A 17708-nucleotide genomic window follows, 5' to 3' on the forward strand; every position below is an offset into this window, starting at 1 on the left:
AAAGGCCTTTGTACTGGTACAACCAGACAAAAAGTCGTACATGGATCTTCAATGATGATTTTGGACAACTGGTGCTTTTGTCGTAATGATTAGCGACCTTGTATATTGCTGTATAGTTGTAACACCAAAACACGCATATTGTGAAAAACACAATGAGCCTAAAGGCAACTCTAAGGAAACAATATCCTGATTGAAGTTGAGTGGAAAATCGAACGAACTTTGAGCAGTTCAATCCCATGATGCTCAGGCAGCTATTGATTGCACTTCTCGGACCGTCTGTTTCCATGGAGTTGACAATTTTAGATGAGACTCTGGTCTTTTCTTCTCGAATCACGACTTACAACTAGATGACGAGGATATTTAATACAACTAGACCTGAATCTCATGTTTTTTACAAAAATTTTGTTCTTACCAAGCGAGTATACAGGACATTCAGCAGTTAATAAAATAGAGTAATCTTACATCCTCAAGCGCATCGAGCTATGTATCTGCACAATAGGGAAAGACTGAGCCACTGTAATTTCTTTGGTAAAATTGCATTTCTCTGCAAAAATCGTAAAGTTGAAAAACGTATGCGTGCGTTCTTTTCCTAAATCCAGAAACAGATTCTTTAAAACATTTCTTTTCACTCTTCAGGCCAGGTAACCTCCGTGTATTCTGGTGAAAACTCTCAAAGTTCGTACATTATTTCGACATAGGTAGACAATCCATAACTATAGATTTTGTGTTAATCTTAAGTCACCACAGAAGTTAGAGCAAGTGGCAAATTTTATACAAACGACTACCGTTTTCATTCTGCTAATATAAACCGAATTTAAGAGAATTCATTTGAATAACAAAAACGATGTGGCTCGTGAAAACATGTGTCATAGATTAAATGCACTGCACTGTGTTGATATATCACCTGGTTGGCTCAGGCGAGGTGCAAGCGTTAAATATTACGAGCTCCGAAGGCTGTGAAAAATGTTTAGGATCTTATTTGCCATTAAAATATGGCACTAGAATATAGAAGCTACAAAATTGCTTACAAAAGCCTTACATCGTGGTATTTTCATGATTAACATCAAAACTGAGTGTCTTTGTCATCAACAACAGCGGGATTATGAACGCCGCCGTCCTGATTTGATTTGACTTCCACAGCCTGGGGAACGCCATTCGTTTGGTAAAACGGGAAGTTCTGTCGAGGCGCTGATGGAGATTCTGACCACCCATGTCCATAGCTGGACAGTGGGTATGCTGGCTCACCATGTTTAGGAATGTCAAGACCTAAGGAAAGCAAAAGGAATCTTAAATTTTCACTGAAAGTGATAGTATCATGCTGAAGAATCATTTTGATCAAAGTTGTTAACTCGATATACATTCAAATACTAATCTACATGGGTAACATGGAAATATTCCCCTTAAATATCAAAACGTCTCAGCGGCATAACTTATCAAATTTATTCAAGACCTAGCCACCATTTTTCTATGGAATCTTTCCCTAACGTTAAAAGTACTGAAGGTATTTACCTTTCAACTCGATTTCTTCACTGACGCGAAGTTGTTTAAAGAGATGCAAAGCAAAGAATAAAATGATAGCCCATGCTGCAGACCAGGCCATTATGACAAGTACACCGAGTAAGTTCCAGCCAAACGCACGGAATGCAAGTTCGTTTCCTTTTACAAATATCCCAGATTCCTTATTAAAGATGGGGACAGATAGCACGCCCCACAGACCACCTCCAAGATGAACTGTTAGAAAAGAAATCACAACCCTTAAAAGGTCTGTTTTGCTTGCATTTGGATTGCTGCAGCTATGAAACAATATCTGTTTACTCAATGCATTCTTCAAAAGGAGCTGACTGTTCGGGAAAAGCACTTTCCCTAACTCTCTATCAGCTACTATGAAGAACATGAGTCTTTTCTTCTGCCCTGATGGCAGGCTAACCTCCAGTAATCGCTACATCCATGCTTCTGTAAAATCACCTTATAGGCTACGGTTGTTAAAACTGATTGTTGATACAATCACTTCTTCTGCTGTTGATCATACAGTTTTTGCTATCACGGCAGCCCATAACAATAGCTATCACAACTACCAATGAATTTATAATGGCTACAACGTGAGAATGACATGTGAACTTTCCTGTGCTTATTGGTTGCTCACTTACCGGCCACAGCATCTAAGGGATCATCAACTTTTAGGCGCAGCATGGCAGTACTCCAAGCCACGTAAGCTAATCCTGCGATTACTCCAATGATCAAAGCAGCATAGGGATAGACTGCATTACAACCTGCGCACATGGCAACCTAAAAAAGCGAGAAAAGCTCTTAGAGGGTAACAAGTCCAGTTTAACAGTAGAGGAAATGACGCCTACAAACCTTATTCTGGACCACTTAATCGGGAGTGGGGCAAAACACCTCTACGTGTAGAACTGACCGAATATAATCCAAATCTGTTTTCCTTACCATTCCAGTAAGTCCACCATTAATGGTGAAAAGCAGACTCCAGTATTTATCTGCAAAACCCAGGCGTTTGACCACCATGGCAGTAAGAGCACCTGCGGCTCCTGAACAAGAGAAGAAGACCATATGCAGTTTATTTCACTATGGGTAATGGAGAGAAAAGAAAAGAAGTTATAGAAGATTAAGGGGAGTCTGGCTCACCTCCAATAATGGTGTTGACAATGGACAATGCTACAGCATCTGCATCGCCCTCATTTGCAATGGCTGCCTGGGAGCCACCATTAAATGCCAGGAAACCGAAAAACAGGATGAATCCTCCCAAAGCTGCTTTCTATAATATATCAAAGAAAGACTGACTACATCAATCAAATTCTGTTTAGAGGATAGAGAAAATAAAGTATGTCCCTAAGATTGACGAAGATGACAGTTCTCTTACCGGCACAGTATGGCCTGCAAGCAACACTGGTGCACCACCCTCAAATCGTCCGATCCTGGGCCCCACAATAGCTGCACCAACCAGGGCAACTGTACCACCAAGTGCATGAACTACCCCACTACCAGCAAAATCCTAAAATAATATTAAAAAAGTTGGTAAAGTTTGCTAGTCAGTGGAACTCTGTTTAACCCCTTTTGCAGATTCGGCACCAATTACGCTATGTTATGTTTTGGAGCACCAACTCTGTACTATGTTTCAACCAAATTCTGCCATCTCAATGAATGAACATTCTTCATTTCTTCAGATTTTCAGTAGCTTACCTGGTATGTTACAGACAAGGTTTCATTGCCGTTGTTGTACTCCGCACCCTTGTACAGCCAACCATTTTCATCCCAAGCCCAGTGAGTGACTACTGGGTATAAGAATCCTGCAGAAAAGAACATCATTTGCCTTAGCTGGATCTTTATCACTGCTTCTGAGAAGAAAGTTCCCCAGACAGCTAGCTTACCAAGAACTTCCTCCCAAATTGTTTTTTGAGCAGTCGATTTAAAAGTGTATATCCTTGTTGTCTAACGAACCTTACGACCTGAAAACGACGACTCTTTTACTCACCGGTTAAAAACCAAGAGTAAACAAGATAGGCTTTAAATTCAGTTCTCTCTGCCATGGCACCACTGACAATCGTTGCTGCTGTGGCCGCGAAAACGAAATGGAAAAACCAATGAGAGTATTTCTCAGCTGGTAAATTTGCCAGCGCGAAGTAATCGTGTCCAATAAAGCCATTGCTTTCTCCTCCAAACGCAAACGAGTAACCAAACAACCAGTAAGCCACTGCACCAATAACTGTTTGAAGTAAACCAATATAAACAAAAAGGAATTAAATTGATAGCAATTGGACTGCATGTGCCGAGAAATCGTTTTTTTTGTTTGTTTTTATGTTCTATATCGCGAAACTGTTTCCCAAAGAAGTATTGTATTCTCACAGTGTACAGCTCTCTCAGTTAATTTCTTATATCATTAATTCTCTGAAGCTACTTACAACTTCAGGAAATTAATCAGTACTCACACACGTCCAGAACATTCTTGATTAGGATGTTTGTTGTGTTCTTTGATCTCACTGATCCAGCCTCAAGAAATGCAAATCCTGCCTGCATAACTGCAATAATCACAAATTGAATTCAATTGAGGGATGATTATTACCTATTGTTGGGAATATGCTTTTGCAAGGGCTAGTGCGGATCCAGGGGTGGTTCGGGTGGTTCGGTCGAACCCCCTAAATTTTCCCTCAGAACACTGGAAACTTTCCGAAGACCTAATTTTCAAAATCTAGAACTCCTCAGAAGGGGAACGATTCTCCGAACCCCCCTTGAATAAATCCTGGATCCGTCCCAGAATGGAGAAGTAGAAACAGCTTTTTCGTCCTGCAACTATAAACGACAATCGTGGGGAAAAAAAGGGACACTAGGATGAACATGATCAGGCGTAAAGCAGTGGAGAGAGAATGCTTTTTTGTTAAGAAGTGTAAATAGCGGTTTTGAATAAAGTTAGGGATCGAAGGGAAAAACCAGAGGCCTCATAAAATTGATGTCTGCTTTGAGTTACTTTCTAGATCTTTCGGCTAAATTCATCGCGAAACTACTGATCTGGAACATTGAGATTCTGAAAACGCCGGTTCCCTCTGTGAATGGTGACCTTGCAACACATAGTTCCTTGACAGCCAGGGAAAGGTACATTGTGTTTGTGGTCTATCTATTATCATGTATTATCGTGATTCTAGAACCTTCCTTATCGCATGCAGCAGGCAGGCCAAACGATATGATATTAAATTCAAATGAACAGAGGTCTCTTTATTCGGCACATCGTTAAAGAGCAAAAACTCGCATTTTTTTTTTCAAAGAAAGCGATCATAGATTTTTCCTTATGTTTTCAGCCGATATTTTTTTTGTATATACCTTTTTTTTCGATATGTTTTTCATCCATTTTAATGTCAATTTGTCGTTTTAGCTCAGTGCATTTTCAATAAACACTTAAGACTTTTGCTGTTTTCAATCGTTAAACAAAAGCATTGCTACGGACCGTGATTATGTTCAAGGTCATGATTCGTAAAACATAAATTAAAAGGTATTAATTTTGAATGCCAAAATATCAACAGACTTAAAGATAGTATGCGAGTTAACAAATTGGAAATGTTTTCCAATATCCGTATGCTGATACTTTTTCTTTTTTACTGATACATTCCCCAGTATGCTGAAAAGAAATCTGGTGTAGTGGAGTAAAAGACTTGTGTAGCAAGCAGACTTTCATCTCTTCATTGGATATCGGCTTTTAGTGATGAGAAACATTTGTTAGCGAAGTTAAATTATTGACATACCAATCATTTATTTCTTTTTATGATTCTATTAATAGGAAAAATTGAATCAAACCTGGACCTCAATTTACCCACTGTTTTTTCGAACTTGCACTCAAAAATGGCTATCCTAACACAATGCAAGTTTTCTAACGGTTTTGATACCTAGGATATTTTTGGTTGCCTCAGTTTCTCATGGATACTCTAAACAAAGTCGAAAAGATAACTTCTAAAGTTGAAGCAAACCAGGCTAATGAAAATTGTGCTTAGTGAAGAAAACTTTCATTTTGTGCCTAATTAACAAACAGTAGAGGGCAAAGTGAAGGAGTAACAAAAACACAATAATGGAATCAGACGGGTGGCATTTTTATAATTTCTGGTTGGAACAATCAGTGTTTTGTAACTTAAACTTTTCAAAACCGTATATAATTCCATTAGTGTACGGAGCAAATTACGACGTTAACTTCGAAGGAGCTTCATGAGATAAGGAGAGTTCAAACGTCCATCAAGAAATCAGAAATGTTAATTGTTTTTAATCAAGATTTGAAAATTGAAACAAATATAAATTGATGAAAAAGGCAGATGTACTCTGGTGCACATTCATACATTCCTGAAAAGGTTTTGCCATTGGTACTCTCAACAACAATTCAATAAGTACTGTTATATTCTAATGTTCCACTGTTAAAGCTAACAGTTTTAAGATTTGCAGACAGGTGTTCACTTTCAGTGATGACAAACAATTAAATATGCAGGTTAAATATACTTTACCAAATATTCGACCACATTTATTTAAGGCGCTAACTCAGTAAAATTATCAACAGAACTTTCATTTGAAATGAGAAAACTATAACAGAGAATTAATAACTATATTGACATTGATTGATCTCCAATAATGCAATCATCAAGGGAAGAAGTAATTCTGGTTTGTAAGTAGTTGAGCTCATACAAAGTTTCTTGTTTTGTCTGCTTATTTTAATTCACTGCTTTAATTTTTAAGATACTATTTTTGTGCATAAAAATTCAAGGAATTCTTTTTTAAAAATTCATTTTAGTCCGGAATTTCGCCTGACATTCTTTGTAACTTAATTGGTTGAAAGCAACATTTATTTCGAACGTATTTCGTTAAATCCAAAGAATGTGCGATTGTAAACTTGCAACCATACTGTCTATGCAAATAAGTAGTAGTTTGGATTCGTTAGCGAATAAAATCCTAACAATTTAGAATAATTTTCTATTAATTGTGTGATAATTCTTTATGACCACAATGGTTTTTTTACTTAAACTCTGGATTGAAGCATCACGTTTGAGATCTTGAAAAGACAAGTTTGAAATAACTTCGTCACAGGCCCTCGTTATGTTTGTTGTTCATCGGTTGCTTCTCGATGCAGACCTTTGCACAGTTTTATTTATCTTTTGACAAGTTAGCACCGAGTTAGATACGCCGATATTGCTTGAAAGAGCTCCGTAAATTGATCAAAATTGCCAAGTTTGATAGTGACATGAAACCTAACGAGGACATGGCTCCATGAGTCGCGACATTTATCTGGTTGAGAGGCAAACTTAATTGCCCTACACCGTCCTACATTCTTCTGTAAAATGTTTTGAGCTTCAATCTACGCGGTTTTACGAATTTCATTACACTTGAGCTAACTCGTCCAAGCATGATATGTAAATTCTGAGAAAACAGCGAACGAGTATGTTGTTCTACATGATTAATACTCTAGTGTATGTCTGCTAGCGAAGAGAAATCGTTGGTACATTAGTCAGAGATAACTTCTGCAGCATCAAGTTGTTGGCAACATTCATCTCTAAATACTAAGTCAAGATCTCGTTACACACGTTCTTCTCATTCTTTAGAAGTATGTTTTGATGCGCGCGGAAGTCATTACTCAAACTGTAAGCGGTCAGTTTCTTTCCCTCCCTTGATGGTGGAATCGAGTTTAATTGCATACATAGATTCGAGTTTCTAAAACTTTCACATACTTTTCGCACAATACACAGGGTATCAGCAAAAAAGAGAAAAAAAAAAAGAAAAACGGAAATAAACTGACGGTGCTGTCTGAAATAATATACTCACAAAATATTAGGCATCCCATGATAACCAAAAAGAACTGATCAAGGTTTCCGCGCAAATTGGCAATGACTGCGGTAACGTTAGCCATTTTAAGTTGTGTTAGTAAGACTCAGTGTTGTTACAGGCGCTGGAGCCAGTCAAACATTAAATATTAATACAGTGCCTCCCAAGCAGCTGTTCGTCGCTAACTAGCGGGTGATTAGTTAACAGGAACAAGCCAAGGTGATGTATTCATTACATAACAAAGAATTTATTGCTGTCTGAGGCCGTTGCCCTCGTGATAACATTTGTCTTCACGACACGGATGAATAACAACTGCGCGTGAAGTTTCGCTGTAACAACCGACCTTTAGCCCCCGTTGACAAATAATTTATTCAGTATCACTTGTGAACAGAGCTTCAGATAGCGCATTTCTTGATAATTATTATTTTGGTAGCATTAAGTGTGTCTTTTCATGGAGCGCTCCATGGCGACGGAACTCACGTCAAGTTTTGTGAGGGAGATGTGGAACTCTTTGTGTATGTGTTTAAAATAAATCTCACAGATTTGTTATTGACGTTTGGATGGTGTTTCTGTTTCCACGGTGACGTGGATGACTGATCACATACACCCCGTCAGTTTACCATCGGACCTTAACCTCACGGAATCGACCTCCTCGCTTTTAGACTAATAACTACAACAACTTTTACTTTTCTTCACTCGATGAGTAATCTGTCTTGTCACATTGCATTAAACAACCCAATCATGCGTTTAAAGAGCCTGACGTCTTCTCATGGCTCTACCAGCCTGTATCACGCACATCAAGCAAGTCAGGAAAACAAACGAAAAACAATGAAGGATATTTTTGCACGTGAACAGAAGAGGGTTAGCGGTAATGCCACGAGTTTCGGATGATTAAAGCCAACCAAGCCAAACGACAACGTGACTCGGCATGTGAGGTGTCTCCAATATATGTAAAAGTCCCCAAAATCTGTTATGTGTAAAATGCTTATTGGGAAAAAGACAGCAGGCTATAAACACTAGGACTCTACTTCATGATACTTGGAAACGCGGGGTATATATATCTTATTAACCAAGCGCGAGGGCCGGACTGGGAGAATATCGGTCCGAGGTCTTGACAGTACGGACCGAGCGCAGCGAGGTCCGTACAAAAAAGACCTAGGGCCGATATTCTTCCAGTACGGTCCCGAGCAAGCTTGGTTAATAAGAGATTTATTATGCGACTGAAGTTCAAAGGGACAGAAGTGCGGTATCATTCGAGACCATTCGGGACAGTGCCCGGTCCAATACGGAGAGAATATTGACCGGCAATAGAGCATTTTGATTGGTTGATTTTAGTTATTGGCCCTCTGACTGCCCGAGTCGTGTAATAAAATGAATTAATAGCATTCAAAAATTGCGGAGTTACGCAAGGAAAATATAAAATATGTCCCTTTCTCAGATGCGTGTAGTCCTCTCCTTTTCTTACGTTCCCTTACTACGATGTTGTCTAAGTTCAATCACCTCATATTGACTGACTTTCCCCCTAACTGTACACACCGCATCCCATGCGAGTTCATCCAAATGAATTTATTACATATGGTGATTTTCTAGATATTGCAATACTTACCAATTACACCCTGAGTTTTTTTGACGTTTTCACTCTTGTTGGTTCCTAGAGAAGTTTTGCATGTTTCTTGTTCGCTTGTATGTTTCTTGAGCGCTTGCTCTTTTTAATCCGCTCGGAAGTCTTCCTTCAGCGGAAATATTCTGGGGTGATCTGTTACCTTCTCCTCCTTCCTCTCGTCTCCAGTCCCCCCCGATACCTGTCACGACAATTCTTACTGAGTTAGTGAGAGAAGTGTGATCAACTACGCAGGTTAAATTACGTTGAACGATGGAAAAAAGCCTGGTAGCGAGCAGATAAAACTCTATTGAAGCGACCTCCAGTGAGCAGGCACTAGCAAATATATTTGCTTTTTCTGTTGTTTTCACGCACTGCTGTGGTGGTGTTACATGTTAGGTACGTAATTCAGACGAGAGTCTGGTTTTCTCTCTAATTTACCCTTTGCTTGCAAAGTATGTTGTGGGCTCTCCAGCTGCAAAAATGCCTATTTCCCTGCGTTCTATGTAAAGCAATGTCAATTTTAAAATGTATGGGAAAAATTTTCTGATATCACTTACTAAAAAGTAACAGTAACAAATCAAACAGTATCCCACTACCCACTCTCCCCTGGTTGGCTTGAATTTTCTTATGACCAGAATTTCCACTCTTCCTGAGTAGGATAAATTTTTATCACAGATTATCCCCCTCCCAGCCTTTCTACCGATTTGACTAGCAGCACACTAGTACTGGTACTTAATCATACACCTAGGTTGGGAAGAAAGAGCTACTGTGAGAGAAAATATGTCTGTCAACGATCACAACAAAATGACAAGGCCAGGTTTTGCGGTCTAGACTGAATTAGGAAAGACACCAGCATGATTTCCTTTTCTTGATCAATTGGCGATATATGCATTTTGAACAGATGTCATGGGTGCTTAGCATTTGGCCAAAAAATTCGGAAATTTCGGTTTGAAGTCAAATGTTAAGGTAATTTTCCGGAAATTCCTTTCGGAAATTGTGGAGTATCTTCAGAGGTACTCCTCTTTTTCCATTCGGAACGGAAGGTCATAAAATTCCGTTTCTAGGCCTTTCCGCTTGGGTTGCCTTGGGTTGGAGCGGGACGAAACGCCTGATGGATAAATGGTAAGCTCAATCTCATCCGGTTGGTCCATGAATTCGGAAACTCCCTTACCTTTATGCCACGGTTACACCAATCGGATTTTTCTTACAAAGGTAAGAACCCCATATTCCCGAATCGTAATTTGTACTTTCCGTTCAGCGCGTGTAGCAAGTCATTACCCGAGTAACACTGGGAACAAGTTTCAAATAAAACATGGCGGCAGAATATTGATCCCTTGTAGCAATGATGATGACCGGCTAATTATAACAGTTACTGAGAGAAAAGACGGCAACTTGATTAACACTTACCTTCAAGATCACGTTAGCTCCCGTTTTGGGGAGAAAATTTTGATTACAAGGGCCTTGCAACAACGAAATAGTGTCTAAACGCTACATCTAAGTCAACTTCTAGAGGTTAGCAATATAAGTTACTTCGAAATCTTCTTGATGAACGTGTTGATTTTAAAACAGTTATGTGAGTTGCTTGTTAAGCCTGTGACATCGACTTCTCCCCTGGTAGAAGATCTCACCTAAACAATAGGACAACGAATTTTAGTTCGATATTACAATAGTGGTGAAATATTTTTAGGATTAATTCGAATATATCCATAAAGAAGAGCGAAAGTTGGGTGACGATGTAATTATGTCCCATTTTTATCAATAATTTTTGGTGTTTCTATGATAGTCAACTGGCAAGGAATTTCAGAATTAGACTTTGATGTCATCTTTTGGACATGCATTTCTTACTCCCATTATGAATATGGTACAACCACTAACAAAACTGTAGGGCTGGATACATATATATGGAAGATAATTATAGTAGAGAAGAAGTTCCTTCGAGAAGAAATCCAGAGTAATTTGTTCTGGCCACTTACATCTAGATCAGTTTAAAATGTCAACACCCCCTCCCTTCCCCCCTTGGCATTTGAACTTTTGAAGATTGGTTTGTTCAAATTCCAACTCCCAGGTCCAAAATTGTGTTGTAATGCCCCCACACAACATTTGCATAATCAGCAAAAAAATCAATCACCATGACTTTCTATTCATTGACCAAGATAAAAGCTAAACCTTGTAGACCTTTTCTTGTGAGCCATTCCCATTCAAAAATGATTTCTTAACCTCAAAATACCACACTAAATGATAGAACATGTGTGTTTTATGACAGAGAGACTTGTTTCTTTTGGTTTGACGTGCTTTTTCTAAATGTAACTTGGTGTAGTAGACAATGAAAAGACACACAAAGACATTGCCTGAGTACTTATGGCTGCTACAGGTCAGATAGTGGGCTTAGTCCCTGTGGGTGGAGGAGGGTTGGACACAGCAGGGGAGAAGGAGAACACGCCATATAGTACTTTACCCTTTAAGTCCCAAGGTCTTATGGTTAAAATTCTCCCCTTTAGCTGCCACACATTTCTTTGAAATTTAGAAACGAGAATTTGGTGTTAAATCAAGATAACTTCTACCTGATAGGTTTGTGTTCTTATAACTTGTTTAGTGGATGATGTATGGATATTATATGATCGATGTATTAAAAAGTTCACATAACTTCCACTTTTGGGAGTAGAAGGGTATAACTTTAGTCAATGCAGTCTAATTTTTGTAATGTATTCTGGGTCTAATATCATGCAGTGTTCTTTCTTTTTCTCAGTCTCTCCCGGGATATTAAAGAGGAACAGAGTGTAGGCAAATCACTGCACGAGAAAAGGTGTTAAAATTTAGAGAGAATTTGAAGACAGAATGGAAAAAACTGAATTTGGAAACAAAAAGGAACCAAAAACAACACATCCTGTCAGGGATGGGTTGTACTTCTCAGGGGAAAGTGTTGCAGAAGCTAGAAGGAGGCGTACAGATGGTGAGTTTACAGTTAAAAGCACAACTCTTTCCAAAGGCTCATCAACAACTTTGAATATTTAGCCCAGAAAGAAAACAACCAGTAAAATCCTAAGGTAATTTTTACATTGCAATCCTTTTCAACTTGGCCGGGAGAAGCTGGGTTTGGTTTTATTGATTCATATTGTAATACTATAATTGTAAATGTTTGACCAGGTGGTTGGGAAAGAAACACAAACACAATTCACAGATAATTCAGTGAGAAGAATTCGTTAGTAGTAGTATTTTTTGGTAGGATTGCTATTCAAACACACAGGCTATACACATTTTTGGTTTTAACTTTGTTCTCGTAATAGAAGATTTTCATGAAAAGCCTGAGGGTGGAGCAGAGCGTCAGTTGGACGATGATGGTGTCTATGAAAGTGAGGGAAGTATTGAATTTTCAAAGGATCGCATGACAACAAGGGCGTTCCTTGTTGTAGCACTGCTTCTTGTATTTGCGGTTTTTGGAGCTGGGATATTCTTCTATGGTCAGCTAGAAAGCATTGCTGATAACGGCCATGAAGAGGTGGCCCGCACAAAGACTCTAACAGACAAACCTCGTGAGCGAGGTTCAGGAGCCCGTGGTAAGTTCCGTCGTTTTTTGTCACTTTTCGATCGATTGGAGTAAAACCAAAACTATCGTTATTACATCAGCCAATGAGAACAAAAATTAAAACACCAAGGAAGTGGCTAGTGAGAGCACTATAAAGATAATCTGCTTGAAGGGCGGGAATTTACTGATGACCGAGTGGACGAAGATTTTTGATTGTTGAAAGGGCAGAATGCCTTATGGGCTCGAGGCCTGGTGATGTCAGTAATTGCAATTGAATTTGGTAAAAGGGGGTTAATTTCCGAAAAACCCTAGTGCTGCATAGGCGAGGGAATTACAAGATGATTTGGTTTTTATAAAATGAGTTGATAATGTAAAGAGCCTCGAAGCTGATGTTTTGAGCGTCAGCCCTTCGTCAGCGAATGTATTGTTGTGAGGTAAATTGGAAGTCGTTATTTTGAGACTTTTTCAGTTAAGCTTTTTGTTTTGTTAAGCCTTGCCTTTTGCGCCTACGTGTTGTTTTGGTAGATGGTAGATTTATAGTTTTGAACTTTAGTGTGTACTTGAACTAGGCTCAGTTCGCGGATTTCCTTATTACCGTGTTAGACATTTTAATCGCTTGTTGTGGTTGAGAAAAATTAGTTTCATAGGTGGTCGTGTTTGTGTTGGTAAAGGTGACCTTGGGTTTTGCCCACACTGAAGATCCTGTTTGTGCGCGCGATTCTCGTGCATAGCTCGATCGTTAGCGTTTAATTGGTCCCTTGGTGCTCGCTAAGTACTTCGGAGCGAGCCACCCAATTTCCCCCCTTTGCAAAAAGAACGGATACACTATGGGAACTCTCATGGTCAGCTAACCTAAACATGTCTGCGATTTTTGTATTTAATACGTGGGCACTCCTATCGCTGGAATCAGGAATGACCTATTGCGATATATCATTCCAGCGATATATCGCCTCAGCGAGTTTTCTTATGGCGAGAAATACCTGTCTACTATATCTCGTTCAAGCGAAATAATTATAAGTTATATCAGATTCCTTCCCCCATTATGTTTTGGTTTGTGTAAGTTGTTAATGTTATTTTAGTGCGTCAGCAAAACTAAGATTCAATGACAGTGTAGTCATACGATACACGTAATTATACCAAATGCAGCCAGTTTAATTTGGGGCTTTATTTGAAGTTCGTCGCAGCATTGTGAAAGAAGGCAGCCCACAAGGGAGATATTTATATTTAATATTCAACTAAAGACGTTATTTTATAAAACAAATTATTTTATTAAAGTATTGTTCACCACGCCTAATGGTAAAATTGGTAAATCAAGATCAGTTTAATTTGGGCGCTTTTCCTTTTCATTTTTTCGCAAATGCTGGCAGCATTTTGCGATGCTAACTTTGCACGTATTCCACACGAGGCTCGTTTCTTCAGTGCTGCGGCACTGGTCAGAATAGGCCTTGATCACCTCAGCTAAAAAAACAGAAAAACAGAAAAAAACATCAGAAAAACAAATTAACAATTGTCGCAGCGTGGGGGGGGGGGGGGGAGGGGCGGGGGAGAGGTGTTTCTTACTAGTACAACATACAAATCTTAAAAGCAAAACAAAACAAAACAACACAAAAACAATTTGGTTGGAGGACATTATATATTTCATCGAAGTAAAATAACAAACTTCATTAGCATACCATTATTAGCTGCAATCTTCGTTTGATCAAGGCCAGAGAATTCTTTCGTTTCCTGGAGAGTCGAGCGAAGTAACACCTCTTCAGAAAAGGGCTTTTCTAAAAGCCTCAGTGTCATTGCTGAAGGCTTTGATGCCGCAAATGCATAGTCGTAATCTTCACAAGACAACCGCACGCCTTCAAATCCACCAACCGTGACGTGACCTAGCCTCTCCAGGTCTAATGTTGGCGTCATCTGACATATCTCTGTCGGATACTGAGGGAAACAGTTCGCAGGCCGGCTAATCGGTGCCATTATGCCATCGAATATGCACACTTTAGTAGCTCCCTTTCGGCTAATTACTGTACATACGTGTACTTTGAGTGGATGTTTAGGCTTCGGTTTTCTTTTCAACGGCTCGTGGACCTTTCGGTAGTATGTACGTCTGTATTGTTCCAGCGAGACTGAGCATTCATCAGAGAAAATGCAGTTATGGAATGTATCACCGGAATCCAGGATTTGTTGTGCATACTCTAGTCTTTCACCTTATTAGCTACTCTTATAAGTTGACAGTAATGTTTGCGCTGCGACGTCTCTCCCTGTCTGGTTCGCGATCTTTGCACAACTGAGGAGTTCACAACAATTTCACGCTTGGCCAGTTGCTTTTGATTCTGACTACTTGTGTCCTCGTCGTCTATACGCATTTGCTTCTCAGTAAAAGCTCTCGCATTTGCTGGAAGCTTTGTTTGCACCCTCCCTGAGTACCGTTTTCACAAGTTGTCTTTTTCTCGCCCTCGCTGTTCTCGTTTGTTCGATAGTATCAAGATAAATATAGTCTTTCTAATAATTTGTTTTCTTTTGCGTAGTAGCGAACTTTCTTAACTGATGTGTAGCGAAGGTGTGGCAAAATTCGACCATAGCCGACTCTTTTTGTAGCAAAACTGACTTAAATTCATTATACTGCCCTTTTCACGCTGATGAAACAGACTTCGAACAGAATGATACATCAGGTTTACTTTACTAGTCACTCGGACAGTATCAGTCTGATGAAAAATTTGCCGAGCGACGCAATGTTGCCTCACCAATCTAACACTTAGCAATGCCGATATCTTACCGACGCAAACGATATATCGCTAAGCTGCCTAGTATAAACGAGATATCGTTAGGCGACGGCGATATATCGCTGAGCTCTAACAATATATTGCTGAGCTCATACGATATTGCGCTGAGCTCAAACGATATATCGCTGAGTTCAAACGATATATCGCTGAGCTCAAACGATATATCGCTGAGCTCAAACGATATATCGCTGAGCTCAAACGATATATCGCTGAGCTCAAACGATATATCGCTGAGCTCAAACGATATATCGCTCAGGAAAACGATAATTCGCGAAAAGTTCAGCGATATATCGGCGATATCTCGTGGTTGTTAGAACAATAGCCCTGCAATATATCGCCGATATATCGTTCCAACGGAAATATCGCTGAAATATCGCCGATATCTCGCGATAAGCGACGATAATCGTTTGCATTACTTTTGCACAGGACTGTACTGCAATTCGTAAACTTTGCTCCTAAACCTGCAACATGAAAAAAAAAATTTTTCTTACCTTTGGTTTTCCCTATGGTGTGGAGTGATTTGGTGAGTTTTTGGGGGAGTTGATTTCCCACTCCTCAATGTGTTGCTCGTAATACAAAACAATCAAACAAAAGGGCAGTGTCCAGAACTGCTAAGAGTGAGAATCTTTGGAGCTTCGCTAAATTTCTCCCACCTCCGCATGTCGCTCTCTTCTGGCTTCTTACTGGCTTTAAATTATTGGAGAACGATCAATCAAAGGAGACCGCTTTTATGTCTATGTGGCAAAACTGCGAATTTCGAAAATCTAGCTGGCTTTTAAGGTCGTGAGAGACTTGCACTGCGATTATATTTGATATGGATCTTGCACATTGATTAAACTTAAACGTTAAGTAAATTATCATATGAAATAAATGACGTCACCCAGCCGTAAAGGGTTGCCTGCTTGTGATTGGTTGACGTGGAGTGGCGTGAGGTGGCGTTAGTTTGAGGTGCTTTGTTCGATCACACGGCTTTCGTAATCCACATCCAAGTAAATTGTCTGATTACAATCATCATTCAGTTCAAAACAGCTTTATTTTTAGCCACACAATTATTTTCAATCTGCAGAGAAACCCAACCACAAGCCACGAGAGACGAGTACAACTGTTCCTGTGGAGGAATTCGAAGAACATGTACGGCGTCTACATGCGAACGGCGGTCTCTTGTTCTCTCAGCAATACAGTGCTCTCCGTCCTCGAGCTGATTTCACATGGAAGGCAAGTCTGACTCGAGAGAACAGGCACAAAAACCGTTACATCGACATCGTTGCGTACGACCACAGCCGGGTGAAACTGTCACCGATACAGGGTGTGCCCGGCTCTGATTACATAAACGCCAACTTTCTTGACGGTTGTGAGAAAAAGAAGGCGTACATCGCTACTCAAGGACCCCTCCCAGAGACCGAAAACGACTTTTGGAGAATGATCTGGGAACAAGACTCGAAGACTATTGTGATGGTTTGTATTCTTTACTGAATTCATTATTCCGCTACCCCTGTGAACTTCCGATTGAATATCAGAGTTTGACATCAGCTTTTGAGTGCGTCGATTTCAATTACTTCTTGCAAACTTGTCAGAGCCAATCTTGACAGAACGAAATGGTTCCTTCTGACATATTATCTTATTTTCTCCTGCTTTCTCGTGAACCTCACGAATGACTCACTCTCGAAACTGCCAGCGGGATCGGAAAATGTCGTTTTGGGAGATTTCAATATCGACTATTTAGCTGTAAAAGACGACTCTGCATTTAAGAGCGACTCTCCCTAAGATCCTCATCTTCAATTTTCATCCAGAAATAGATTTCGTTCATAATTCTTCCATCAACTTCACTTGGCAAGTAGGTAACAAATTTAAAATAATATCGGAGAAATTGAACTTTTTCAAAATTTTCTGATCGGAACTTTTGGCATCCCAGAATGTGCTCAAAACTTATAGGTGAGCTGGAGAATTTTACAAGACTTGCAGTTGTCAGTTCTTGAGAATACGGATCGTTCAAAAGCTCTAACTTCGCTAGTTAGAAACAACGACCCTTTCTTTTAACTATACAAATAATGCAATCATAAGCTTTAGTTGGTGTAATAAATCTGGCGGCACAAAGTTTCACGAGTTTGAGCTCTTATCGCAACATGCGATTTAAAGTGCACCTAAACCCCAAATTTTTTTTTCGCTTAACGAAATAAGCTTATTTTTTGGAGTATTTCTGTGCAAAATTTTTTTAATTTGCTCAAATCTTTAATTTTCTATGCCCAGTCAAAATACGGAAAATCGGCCGCCATCTTGCCCCACGACCGAGTTTAAAGAAGAATGGCTCTAGCGGGTAATGTGACGTCAAATCGAGAACACGAAAGTCTGCATCTCACACATTTTCACTTGTTTGGGAAGATTGTCGTCGATATTGTCCGAAATATGCCGACTAGGTGTGTTGTATGAAGAATGTATGAAGCGCGATACCCTCTTGCAAATTTCGCACGTTGCTACATCCTTCTACAACACACTTAGTCGACATATTTTC

General features: G+C 39.6%; 3 protein-coding genes across 7 annotated transcripts in view; 1 reads left to right on the forward strand and 2 right to left on the reverse strand.

Moving 5' to 3' along the window:
- LOC111332654 (receptor-type tyrosine-protein phosphatase S-like) overlaps window positions 1–17708 on the forward strand; it is a 30583-nt gene that overhangs the window by 407 nt on the left and 12468 nt on the right. Inside the window, exons 1-4 of one of the 5 annotated variants that reach the window (XM_088735202.1) lie at window positions 9158–9301; window positions 11652–11855; window positions 12190–12459; window positions 16266–16654. In XM_088735202.1, the coding sequence (XP_088591328.1) occupies window positions 11741–11855; window positions 12190–12459; window positions 16266–16654 (774 nt within the window). In that variant the 5' untranslated portion in view covers window positions 9158–9301; window positions 11652–11740. Of the gene's footprint in view, window positions 1–9157; window positions 9302–10189; window positions 10418–11632; window positions 11856–12189; window positions 12460–16265; window positions 16655–17708 lie in introns of those variants that run through there. The other 4 variants (XM_022938046.2, XM_088735203.1, XM_022938045.2 and 1 more) reach the window with 4 other exon arrangements.
- Window positions 349–7570, reverse strand: LOC111332674 (putative ammonium transporter 1). The gene is made up of 10 exons (XM_022938083.2): window positions 7303–7570; window positions 3945–4034; window positions 3491–3721; window positions 3199–3305; window positions 2879–3010; window positions 2644–2773; window positions 2446–2546; window positions 2148–2286; window positions 1510–1731; window positions 349–1266 (listed from the first exon to the last, which is right to left on the reverse strand). The coding sequence occupies exons 1-10, from the start codon at window positions 7385–7387 to the stop codon at window positions 1064–1066; spliced, it is 1440 nt and encodes a 479-aa protein (XP_022793818.1). The 5' UTR covers window positions 7388–7570; the 3' UTR covers window positions 349–1063.
- Window positions 13322–14428, reverse strand: LOC148722594 (uncharacterized). Its single transcript, XM_088736101.1, has 2 exons — window positions 14085–14428; window positions 13322–14052 (listed from the first exon to the last, which is right to left on the reverse strand). The coding sequence occupies exons 1-2, from the start codon at window positions 14391–14393 to the stop codon at window positions 13750–13752; spliced, it is 612 nt and encodes a 203-aa protein (XP_088592227.1). The 5' UTR covers window positions 14394–14428; the 3' UTR covers window positions 13322–13749.

This window comes from Stylophora pistillata, chromosome 10 (genome assembly GCF_964205215.1).
Source record: "Stylophora pistillata chromosome 10, jaStyPist1.2, whole genome shotgun sequence".
In the NCBI taxonomy this organism is placed as follows: Eukaryota; Metazoa; Cnidaria; class Anthozoa; order Scleractinia; family Pocilloporidae; genus Stylophora; species Stylophora pistillata.